The sequence below is a fragment of the Arachis duranensis genome, chromosome 7, assembly GCF_000817695.3.
Source record: "Arachis duranensis cultivar V14167 chromosome 7, aradu.V14167.gnm2.J7QH, whole genome shotgun sequence".
Lineage (NCBI taxonomy): Eukaryota > Viridiplantae > Streptophyta > Magnoliopsida > Fabales > Fabaceae > Arachis > Arachis duranensis.
In genome coordinates, this window is record NC_029778.3 from 55,338,332 (window position 1) to 55,350,490 (window position 12,159).

At 32.3% G+C, this 12,159-nt stretch overlaps 1 protein-coding gene across 1 annotated transcript; it reads left to right on the top strand.

The window, feature by feature from the left end:
• The first annotated feature begins 1,090 nt into the window (after nt 1-1,090).
• Nucleotides 1,091-10,589, top strand: LOC107459088 (olee1-like protein). The gene is made up of 3 exons (XM_016077302.1): nt 1,091-1,178; nt 9,262-9,372; nt 10,258-10,589. Exons 1-3 carry the CDS (start codon nt 1,091-1,093, stop codon nt 10,587-10,589), a joined length of 531 nt encoding a protein of 176 aa, XP_015932788.1.
• The last annotated feature ends 1,570 nt before the right edge of the window (nt 10,590-12,159 follow it).

The following is a 12,159-nucleotide window of genomic DNA, read 5'->3' on the forward strand; positions in this document are numbered from 1 at the left end:
TATTTGATTTGTATAAGTGATTGATCCTACTAAACTGAGAAATCTTAAGACTGAGGATAAAGATGATAATGTATTGGGAAACATTGAGACTAGAGGTAGTTTATAGAGTTGAGACTTTACCAAATCTAACCCTATATGGATTAGTTAAGACCCTATGTTTGAATTCCTGTGATGTTGGAGATCAAGATTGTCTAGTGGGTTCATATTTCCTTATGTAGTTTTTATTTGGAACTGCTACCCTACTGGAAACCTTCGGGTTCTTACCTGTTATTATTATTCTATTTTTCAGGTATAGGACGCAACGCACCTCGTTGAGTGTGCGGGATTTCAGGTGATAAAGTGAAGAGGATTTGTTTTGAAGAGCTTTATTTTGATGTCTAGAGATTTTCTCTTCATTTTTGGAAGTATATTATATATGACTTTAATTTACTCTTAGAGGCTTTTAATGGAGAGATAGGTGTATATTTGTACTTCTCTAGTGATGTATATTATAGCTGGTCTTTTCTTCATGGGTCGAGACTAGTAACTATTATGTATATGCATTATTATGTATTTTCACTTTGAACTCATGCTATATCCTACTTTTGTATACGATGCTGGTCACCTTAACGCATTCATGTGTAATTAAAAACTGACGATGTTTAACTTTCTTCATGAGCTCCTAGTTATATTATTATTCTTCTATTAATATGCGTGTATTCCTCTTTTTAAGTGTCGTAATACCTCACCACCTTTGATTTACGACTATAGCGTAAAGGTTTGTATAGTAGGGTGTTAAATTTATGGTATCAGAGCAATTCATCCTTGTAGAGCCTGAGGGATGGATTGATTATACTTCTGTGCATACTCTAAGTTGTGTTTTTATGCTGTTTAAGATATTTGCTTGATAAATATAACATAACTATTCATTAATATACTTTTGGAAATTTAAAGTACTAGACTTGATATGTTGAGACTGATCACCTTAATATCAATTATTTGGTGTGGACAAGACCAAAATGGCATCCCGTGGACGTAAACGAGGCGGATAGGTAATGAGGGAACCGATCTGGTGAATAATTCGATTGATTTCGTGACTACTATGGTAAACATGGCTGCTTCCATGAACACTTGTGTTGCTGCTACCAACCGAGCAGTGAAAATGATGGGACAACAAGTGGAAATTAGTAATCTGGGCGGTAATGGACATGGTGGTGGAGATGACCTCAGAGACAGAGATGTCAAAAATCAGTTTTTACCAAAGTTTACAAACTTCTAGTTTTTCAAAACTCTCATTTTAAAACCAATCATTATTAAAATCAACAATTATCATTCCATAGCATCATATCAAAGCTCTATCAATCCAGTTCACTTCACACTCAGTCAACATACAATTCAATTCTCAACAACAATGCATAATTCCACACCGTTCAACCTATCTTACGGACAATTAGCCTAAGTTTTCATGCAACATTATATATTAACTATGAAAAACTAAAACCATACCTTGGCCGATTTTTTTCCAAGCCCGAAAACACCTCAAAACCTTTCTTCGTCCCACATTTCCAAGTCTCTAATTCCTCACCAAATGAATTTTCAGCTTCCAAAGCTCAATTCAAGCATCCAACATCTATTAATTTGACTCCAATTCATACAATTCAATCTAATACCATACAATTTCACTATAATCAATATAGGGTTCATTAATTTCAATAATTTACAAGGGTTCAAAAGTTTCTTACCTTAACCACTCAAAATTGGGATGAAACCCACTTATAATTCACGATGGAGTACCCCTAAACAATCAAAATCACAGTAATTCAACATCTCCAAAACCAAAAACGTAAAATTATAGGGAAGGGAGAACTGGGCATGAATATAAAGATTCCTTACCAAATCAATCAAATAGAATCGAAGAGCTCGATGAAACAAACATGTGGCCAAGAACAACTCGTTAATCAGCGTTTCAGATTTAAAGTTAGAAAAATTTGAAAGTAGAAGTGATTTGGGGTTAGGGTCTCTCCTTCAATCTCTCCTCCATCATGCTCTCTTTCACTTTCTCAAGTGTTAATGAAATTTTGGGTCAAAATCTTTAAAATTAGTGTTGAAATTTGTATTTTAAATATTTTTACTTTTTTAACTTATCAAACTTAATTTTATAATTTCTTTGAATAATAGTTAATTTATTAGTTAATTATTTATTAATTACCCAAAGTTTACATCTTACACACCTAATTAGGAATTTTGTCCCCAAAATTTGCTCTCCAATCTTCATTTCTCAAATTCAACCACCCTCAAACCATTCGTTCTACCATTCCCAAAATTAATTTAAATACTATTTCACATCCTTCACTCTCATGTACAAGGTCATAAACTTAACCTAATTCAAGCCTAAGACATGCCTATATATTTCACTCTTAGCTTCGTCTAACTCTTTCTCAACAGCTACAAAAAATCAAGTTCATGTCATTCCTAGTTAAACTTCCCTACCCTTTAAGGTTCCATCTAAATCAAATCAATCTTAAATCCTTCTCAACTTTCTCAAAAACTAAACAATTCTTCAACCTCTTAGTCTAAATCAATCCATTGTAACCTAGACCACGCACTCACTTCCTATTCCTCGATTCTTCGTCAATCCTCGAAACAATTTCATATCCCAAAACTCCTTTCTCACGTCATTACAATTCTAAAGCCACTAAAATCACCGCACTTCCACAGAACCACTCTGATTGTAAACCATTAAGAACTTAATCATCCATCTACTCGGCCGGAACTCTCCTTAAATCTCTTTATTTCACTGACTAAGCATCATTAACCTTTACTTCAACTGTACGAGTTCTAATTTCCTTATTTGTCTCCACCACCAGGTCCATTACCACCTCCATCACAGTTCCTAGTTTGTTTGTTCTATCCTTTCAGTAGCATCTTCGACAGTAGCAGCCATATTCTCAATTGTATCACCTTGCTCGCATCCATGAGATGCCCTTTGGATCTTATCCACACCGAACAATTGATATTAAGGTGATCAGTCTTAATATCTCAAGTCTAGTGATTTGAATCTCCAAAAGTACGCTCATGAACATCTATGCTATATATGTCAAGCAGACATCCTAAATAGCATGTACACATACCCAGAGTATGCTCAAAAGCATAGCCAGTCCGTTTTCCAAGCTCTACGGGAACGAACTGCTCTGATACCATAATGTAATACTAGACCTATTCTGGTAGCAAGGGTTACTTTCAAACATGGTCACTCTCACTAAACTCTAGAACCTTACATTTATTATCGGCATAGCTCTTCTGTTAACTTTGCGCTGCTTGAATCTTTCCACGGATCTTCTTAATCTTCTCAGTCGTTTCCTGTACCAAGTCTAGTCCCAATATACTAGCTTCTCCTCTGTCATACCAACATAATGGCAATTGACACCTCCTTGCAAAAAGAGCTTTATATGGCATCATTCCAATATATTGCTGAAAACTGTAGTTGTAGGCAAACTCAATAAACAGCAGATACTTGTCCCAATTTTCTTGATGATCCATCATGCAAGATCTAAACATATCTTTCAATGTTTGGATTTTTCGCTCCGATTATCCATCTGTTTGGGGATGATACGTTGTACTCATGTGTAGCTCTATTCCAAATGCTTTCTGAAAAGCTCTCCAAAATCTAGACGTAAATCTCGGGTTTTAATCAGAAACAATTGATAAAGGCACTCCATGCAATCGCACTATCTCTTGAATATATAACCGGAAAAGTCTTTTCAATGTATAATCAACTTGTATCGGGAGGAAATTCGCTGACTTAGTCAATCTATCCACTAGTACCCAAATAACGTCATGTCCTGATGATGTTCTTGGTAACAACCAAGTTATGAAATCCATGGTGATCTTTTCCATTTCCGCTGAGCTATATCTAAAGGTTGTAAAGTCATCGAGGGTCTCTGATGTTCCACTTTTATATTCTAATGGGTTAGGCACTTTGAAACATACTCAGCCACATCCTTCTTCAACCCTGGCAACCAAAAACATACGCTTCAGGTCTTGGTACATCTTAGTTACACCAGAATATATAAAAAATATATCTGGTGGGAGATGCGTGAGAATCTTTTCTATCTTTTCCTAGTGAATTTGCATCTAATTTTTTGAGTTTAATCAAGAATTAATTATATTTTAGCCACTATGGATGCTACTTTGAGTCTTTTGCAATTTTGTTTGTTTTAGTAGCATTCGGCAGAATTTGATGGAGTTTCTTCAGCACGAGAATCAAAGGAGATGGCTGCAAGGAGCGACGCGCACGCGCGCCTGACGCGAGCGCGTGAATTGGAGGTATCCATGGCGATGCGTGCGTGTGACTGACGCGCACGCGTGAATTGAAGATTTGCTCAGCGACGCGTCTACGTGACCGATGCGTCCGCGTGACTTGCGAAGAAGACCAGCGACGTGTCCACGTGACTGACGTGTACGCGTGACATGCGCCACGTGCAAAAAAATGCAGAAAAATGCTGGGAGAGATTTCTGGGCTGTTTTGACCCAGTTTTCAGCCCAGAAAACACATATTAGAAGCTGCAGAAGGGACAAATCAAGTGTTCCCCACCCATCAGCTGAAGACTTGTTAATTAATTCAAATTTAAATTCAAATCTTATTTTTAGGAAAAGATATTATTTTTAATTTTAGATAATTAGATTTTAAATTTATTAGGATTAGTTATAAATAGGAATTTAGATGCCATCAGATTGGAACTCGGTACATTTTACCAGAATCCTAGTTTTCTTTTCTGAACCATGAGAAACTAATCCTTCATTGTTAAGGTTAGGAGTTCTGTCTATTTGTATGGATTGATTCGTTTGATCTTTCTAATTTAACTCATGTTTTGATTTATATTTCAATAATTGTTTTCGTTCTTTATTTTATGAATTTGGGTGGAACGGAAGTATGACCCATGTTCTAATTGAGTTCTTGTAAAACTTGGAAAAGCTCTTTACTTGAACAACAGTTTGAAAACATATTATCCTAAATTTCTAATTGTTTGTATTAACGGGATACGTGACATATAATCCCCTTATTTTTGGATAATTAGGATTCTTGTGGCATATAAACTGGAATTTGATCATCACCTTCTAATTGGAATTAATTGACCAAGGAATTGGCAGTTAATGAATTTTAGAGGAGACTAGGAAGGTCTAAGGAATTAGGGCCTAGTCACATATAGTTTGCCATGAATTAAATCTTTCATGATTAAAATAGTTAGTAAGAAAAATCAATCCAGAAAATAGATAACTCTGAAACTTTAACTATTTTCTCCATATTTTATTCCCAACTCATTGCTGCTTGCTTTCTGAAATTCTTAATTTACTGTTTAATGCTCTTTGAATACCTAAACACTCTTTTCTATTTGCCTAACTAAGCCAATCACTTAACTATTGTTGCTTAGTCCATCAATCCTCGTGGGATCGACCCTTATTCACGTAAGGTATTACTTGGTACGACCCGATACACTTGCCAGTTAGTTTGTGGGTTATAAAATACCGCACCAGTGGGTTTTCGTCAAAATTCTCTATCGTAAACTTTGTTGAGCAGGTACACAAATTATGTTTTTGTATCTCCACAAACCATCTCAATTTTGATATATTTCCTCTGGTTGATCTTCTTTTAGCTATGTTAATAGTGCTGATATTTTCTGTATCTTGAGCTTGTGCTTTCTGAATAGCTGTCTTGAAATCAGATGTCAGGTACAATTGAGCCATAACAACTCATTTTGACGTCTCCTTCATTCCCAAATTTAGATTCTCAAAAACCGAAATCAACTCCTTGTCCCTCATTATCATCCAAGAAATACTTAAACTCTTCCGACTTAAAGCGTCCGCAACTACATTCGCCTTTTCATGATGATAACTCAACTTATACTCGTAGTATTTTAGGAATTCTATCCATTGCCTCTATCTAATGTTGAGGTCCTTCTGATAAAAAAATATATTTCAAACTCTTGTGATCAGAAAAAACTTCAAACTATGCTCCATACATATAATGCCTTCATATCTTGAGTGCAAAAATCACCGCAGCTAATTCCAAGTCATGCGTTGGGTAGTTCTTTTCATGAGGTCTCAGCTGTTGTGAAGCATAAGCTACCACATTCTTATATTGCATCAGCACATATCCTAAACCTTTAAAAGAAGTATCACAATACATTTCAAAAGATTTTTGTGGATCCCGTAATGTCAAAATTGGTGCTGTCGTCAGCTTCTCTTTTAAAGTATACAAAATTTTCTCAGATTCCTCTGTCCACTCAAATGGAACTTCCTTGCGTGTAAGTCGTGTCAAAGGCAAAGCTATCTGTGAAAATTTTTTGATAAACCTTTGGTAGTATTTAACCAGCCCTAGAAAACTCCGAACTTAAATAACTATCAAAGGTTGCTTCCACTGCAATACCACTTCAATCTTTGAAGGATCTACTGTTATTCCTCCCTTTGAAATAATATGTCCTAAAAATGCCACATTGGTTGTCCAAAACTCATATTCCGATAACTTTGCATGTAACTTTTGCTTCCTTAATATCTGTAGTACAATCCTCATATGTTCTTTATGTTCTTCCCCTATTTTAGAATAGATGAGAATGTCATCTATAAAGACTACCACAAACTGATCTTAATATGAACGAAAGATACAGTTCATATAATCCATGAATACTACAGGAGCATTTGTCAATTCAAAAGATATAACTGTATGCAAGTCATGTCATTAAAATCTATTTATGAGCAAAGACTTTAATATATATAATGTTTGCTATATTTACTAAAGTGATAAAAGTAGAACATAAGATACTACTTTTCAATACTTGTGGGCTAAGAAGTAGAATATTTTCTATTTCAACCTATTTATATATGAATAACATAATAAATTCCTATGAGTTCACTATATCATTCACAATAATTATAAATATATCATATTAATTTTTATGTAATTTATTTAAATGTAATTATTATCAAAGATGTTATAACTATTTCTCAATGAATCATGTATCAACATTTATGCGAAAAAATTATATTGCATGCAAATATAATCATCATCACATTAATAAATCTAGTAACATAAAATGTAAGAAAGTTGAATATGGTTGATAAATTTTCATTGTACTATAATTTTTGGGTTGAGAAAAAGTAAAATTTATCAATTTAACTTGTATTTAGTCCTTTTAATTGCATGTTTCTGTGAGATTTCTCATAATTGAACTTAATTGATTAAAATAGATTTTTTATACTTTAAAAATTATCAAATTAATTTTATTTTTATTATATTCGATGCCTTGATATGCTTATTTAAGTTGTTTAAAATTTAGATGGTACGAATAATTTGAAAAAATAGAAAAAAAACATGTAAAAGTGGAGATTTAACAAAGAAACGAAAGAAAAAGCAATCATGTCTGGTGTCCACGCACCCACTAGTGCCCAGGCACGAGTCAGTAAAATTTTTTCTTGGGTGTGTGGGCACCCATATATGTGCACACACATGTTTGGTTGCATGCCTTATTTAAAATAGAATGTGACTTGCGATGGGGGCCATTTTGGCCCATTTCAAACCATTTTGGAGCTTTATTTTAAGCAAGTCTTAAAGAGATCACGCTACGTAGTCTATAGTTTTAGTTTTTAGAATGTTTTAATAAATTTTAGAGAGAGAAGCTCCAACTTCTCTTTAAAATTCTTAGGATTTCTAATTCAATTCTCTCTTGTTTTAGTTTTTAATCTTATTTTAGTTTAGTTTTATTTACTTTTTCTTTTTCTACTATCTTAGTTTGATAGATTCTCTTGTTAGCTTTTTCGTTTATATTATTTTAGTTTATGAATTCAGGTTGAATTCTCAATTTTCTTTAATGAATTTGATATTTGATGTTTTATTCTATCTTATTTAATATGTTATTGTTGCTTTTTTTAATTGCGTAATTGTAGATTTTACTAGTTCTTGCAATTTATGATATTTTATTTTTATACCTTCCAAGTGTTTGATAAAATACTTGAACTAGTTATAGAGTAGATTTTTACATTCTTAACTTGAGTTGGAAACTTAGGTGATCTTGAGTTGCTATGTCCAAGTTGGTTGATAATTTAGAGATGTTAGTTAGTCTTGTTTCTAATAATGTTAATCTTTTACTAATTTTAATTATTAAGTTGGTTAGGACTTGTGGATTGTGATTAATTAAGTCTAATTGACTTTTCCCAATATGTAAAGGTTGACGAATTGAGTTTGTTCTTTGTAATTATCTTGTTAAGGTTAGTGATAAGGATAATGATCCTTAATCCTCAATCCTTGTCAAAATCTTTTATGCAATTGGATTTAATTTCTTTTACTAGTTGTTTTAGTTTAATTTTTTGCAATTTAAATTTCTATTAATTGCGATTAAAACCTTCGATTTTTTCATAGTTAATGATAGAGCGCCTCGATTGTGATTCTAAAAAAGAACGACCCGAAATTAAACTCTTGATTATTGATTTGATTTGTGATATCTTTTTAAACTAAACTTTGAAGAGTATTGAATGCTGGTTTAGAACTATCTACAACAAATTTGAGCTTTATAATTTGTAAATTTCTAAACTAATATTTAGCACTCATCAATGGTCCAGCGGCTTAAGGTTTTAGATAAGTGGAGTTCAAAACTTATTCAACTCAAAACAAAAGTTTTATTTTATAGCAATCCAAAACCATAACGCACTTTCTATTATGCTATAGTTCTTCGTTCTTCACTTCCACACCGTCTTCCCTTTTCCATTTTTTTTAAGAATCAGAAACTTGTAAAAATTATGAAAAATTATGCCAACATGAAAAATAATTGTTGCACGAATTGGAAGATTCTATTAGGAAGTATTATCCATTAATATTATTCTCTATTCTCATGGTGTGTTAATTTTGAACTTTGAAAGATTCTCATTGTCCTAAATATATGCAAGAATTTTTCATGCATTACTCAGTTGACTATAACCATATGACGCGCCAATTTTTACTCGCGTTTAGTTTCATGGAAACAACTACTACAAAAGGGAACAAGCTAGTGCTGCAAATAAACACACACTTCAAGCACTTACATTTACACGATTCCTCATCCAAATTACAAACACTCTTCACACTCACACTCACTACTTATTCTACATACACTTTTGCTTTATTACAATTTTAATTTCCTCTCCAATCGATCTCCATACACAAAAAACCTTGTAACTTTTTTAGTTTGAAGATGGGCCTTAAAGTGCAATTTCTTTTGCTTTTGTGCATTATTCTTCCTGCAATGGTTTCAGGAATACGCTTCATACGCATAAATAATAACAACCCTTTCTCTGTGAAGGGTCGAGTTTATTGTGACCCTTGCCGTTTTAGTTTTGAGAGCCTTGCCACCACATACATTGCTGGTAATAATCCATATATAACACCACTTTATCATATTCATATCGTATCTGTTTGGTAAAGTATAATATAGAAAAAAGTACTGTACGGAAACTATACCATTTGAGCTATAACTCATTGACAAAGTATTGTCTTTTGATATTTTTGTTATTATATGCAATATTGTTGTCCTTATTAAATGCGAGTATATTATGGTTTCTAACAATAAAACATTTTCACCATCAAAAATATAAACTAACTCGATACTTATCAAAGATCGAGTTAGTTCGACAAAATTATCCTAATTTATTAAGTCGTTTTGTTGAACATTTTGTGGAACTTTTTTAAAATAATTCAATCTTCAATGACTATCGAATTAATTTACATCTTTTATGATTAGAATTATAGGTGCTCAAATCTTTTATGCAAAAAAATGATAGTTTTAATTTGAACTTTGGTACACTAATTTTATGTCCACTAAACATGCACAAAATGTGGCAATTGGCAGCTATAAATTTCTACTCTAAATTTGTAAAAAATTACAATTTATTAATACTACTACCCTTTAAAAGTATTGTTCGTAAGAAAACTCGATCTTAAGTGCATGAAATTTATTCGTATATATACACGTTGTTTCACACATTTTCTTTTGAATATTTCTTTCTCAGTTTCTCTCCCTACAATGACTTATTATTGATTTCCTAGAAAAACTGTAGATAAAAGTTTAGTTCATGTATTTATAGAAGAATAATTTTTAATAAGATTTTTCTAGAAAATTAAATTTTAAATTTTGAAGCAGTAGAGATCTAATTAAGAAATCATAAACTACTATATATATCTCCAATTTTATGAATTGTTATCATTTATAGTTGGTAACCTGTGTTATATTGCAATCAAATGATCCTTCCTAGGTGCGGAGGTTATTTTACAATGCAAGGACAGGATCACAAATGACATTGTTTTCAGCAAACAAAGCCAAACTGATTCATCAGGAGCATATACAATAGATGTTGACGCAGAGTTTGAAAACCAAGTTTGTGATGTGAAGCTTTTAAGCAGTTCACAAGATGATTGCAAAGAACCTGCATTAGGTCGTGACCAATCTCGTGTCATACTCAACCGTTTCAATGGCATTGCCACCAATGATAGGTTTGTTAATAACTTGGGTTTCATGAAGAATGAAGCTTTGTCGGGTTGTGCCGATATTCTAAGGAAGTACTACAAGTTCGGTTCTAAGAATTAGTTTCAGGAAAAAGCTACTCTGTTTTTTAGTAGGTAAAGTGCACTTTTGTTTTCCTCTGTCTAACCATTTTTTTCAAAGTTTTTAAACTTAGTACTAATGTTCAAACCAGAAATAAAATTTGTACCACTTTTTATGTACACCTCTCTTGTATATATTTTTTTATGGTACAGAAGACAAATATTTTATATTTTTTTCAATTATTTTTACTACCAAAATTAAAGTGTATAAGAGAAGTAGACATAAAAGTGGTGCGCGAAACATTTTTCATGTTAGATTATTTCAATTTTATCCTAACATTTTTAAAGAGTTTCAATTTTGCCGTTCTATTAAACTTATTTAAAAACCTCAGGGCGTAATTCAAAAAATTTTAAAATTATTGAGACAAAGTGTACTTTACCTTTTAGGATTTTTTTTGTTTTAAATATTCTTGCATTTGGGTAATCCTTTAGGTTTTCATTGTTGGAATGTTTAATGCGTCGTCCTAGCATATAAAATTTAGGTGTTAGTGAGTCACCAAAAAAAATTTGTGTTAGTGTCTTAAACTTTGTGTTGCCATCATCACAATGAAATTTTGATCATGTATTGGTGGAAGGTACAAAGTTGTATATATAATAATATCGAGTTATATTTATCTAGATCATATGCAATTACTAGTTATATTATTCAATCTTGTGTTATGTGATCATTTAGTTACCAAATTTGTAAAAGAATGCAAATACTGAATCAAATTTATTTATAGATAAGAATCTAGATAATGCTTATATTAGGATTTGACATAAATTAGAGGAGGAATTTCACACAAACACAACATAGTCTTAGCTAACAAGTGTAATTAAACCTCAAATTGCATCTTGGTAGGAATAATTCAAAAAATTTAATACCTGAAAATTTGACTACTATGCCTCGAGAGAAAAGTATATACTTTAAGGTGTACTAAAAAATTATGCAAATGCATCTAAAACTTATCCAAAAATGATCGACAATAAAAACTGAAAGGACATTCAAATAAAAATTAACTGAAAACTTAAGCGAGGAGCGAGCCAAAGCCTGAGATTGTATGAGTCCCGCTAGTTCCAATAAGACTTCATTCCGTAGTTCCTAATATCTGGAAATCTGGGGTTACTTGGATGAAAGAGATTTGAGACAGAGAAAAAGGAAAACCTTAATAAACTATTGGAATGAATTGGACTTAGATGAAGTTTCTTACAGGTCTGTCAGTTAACTCTGTGTCCTTAGATTAGGTTTAGGAGAGGGAACTTCTTGATGTCAGTATCCTGAGATAAGCTTTCTTACAGGGAACTGTTTGGACTTAGTTCAGATTTGAGAGAGAAATAAAAACCTAACAAAAAAAACTAAATAGAGAGAAAGACTGGAAAGTTTGAAAAGACTAGTTTGATTAGAACAGAAGTTGAAACTAATTTAAATAATGGATAAAATTTAAGAGAATTTAATAGTCTGAATATTTTGTAATGGAAGGGATGTTTGAGGTACAAAAGAATGAATCTACTTAACAAAATAGATGCATTTTTATTCCCCTTTGATTAAATCAATTAACTCATATTTCAACGAA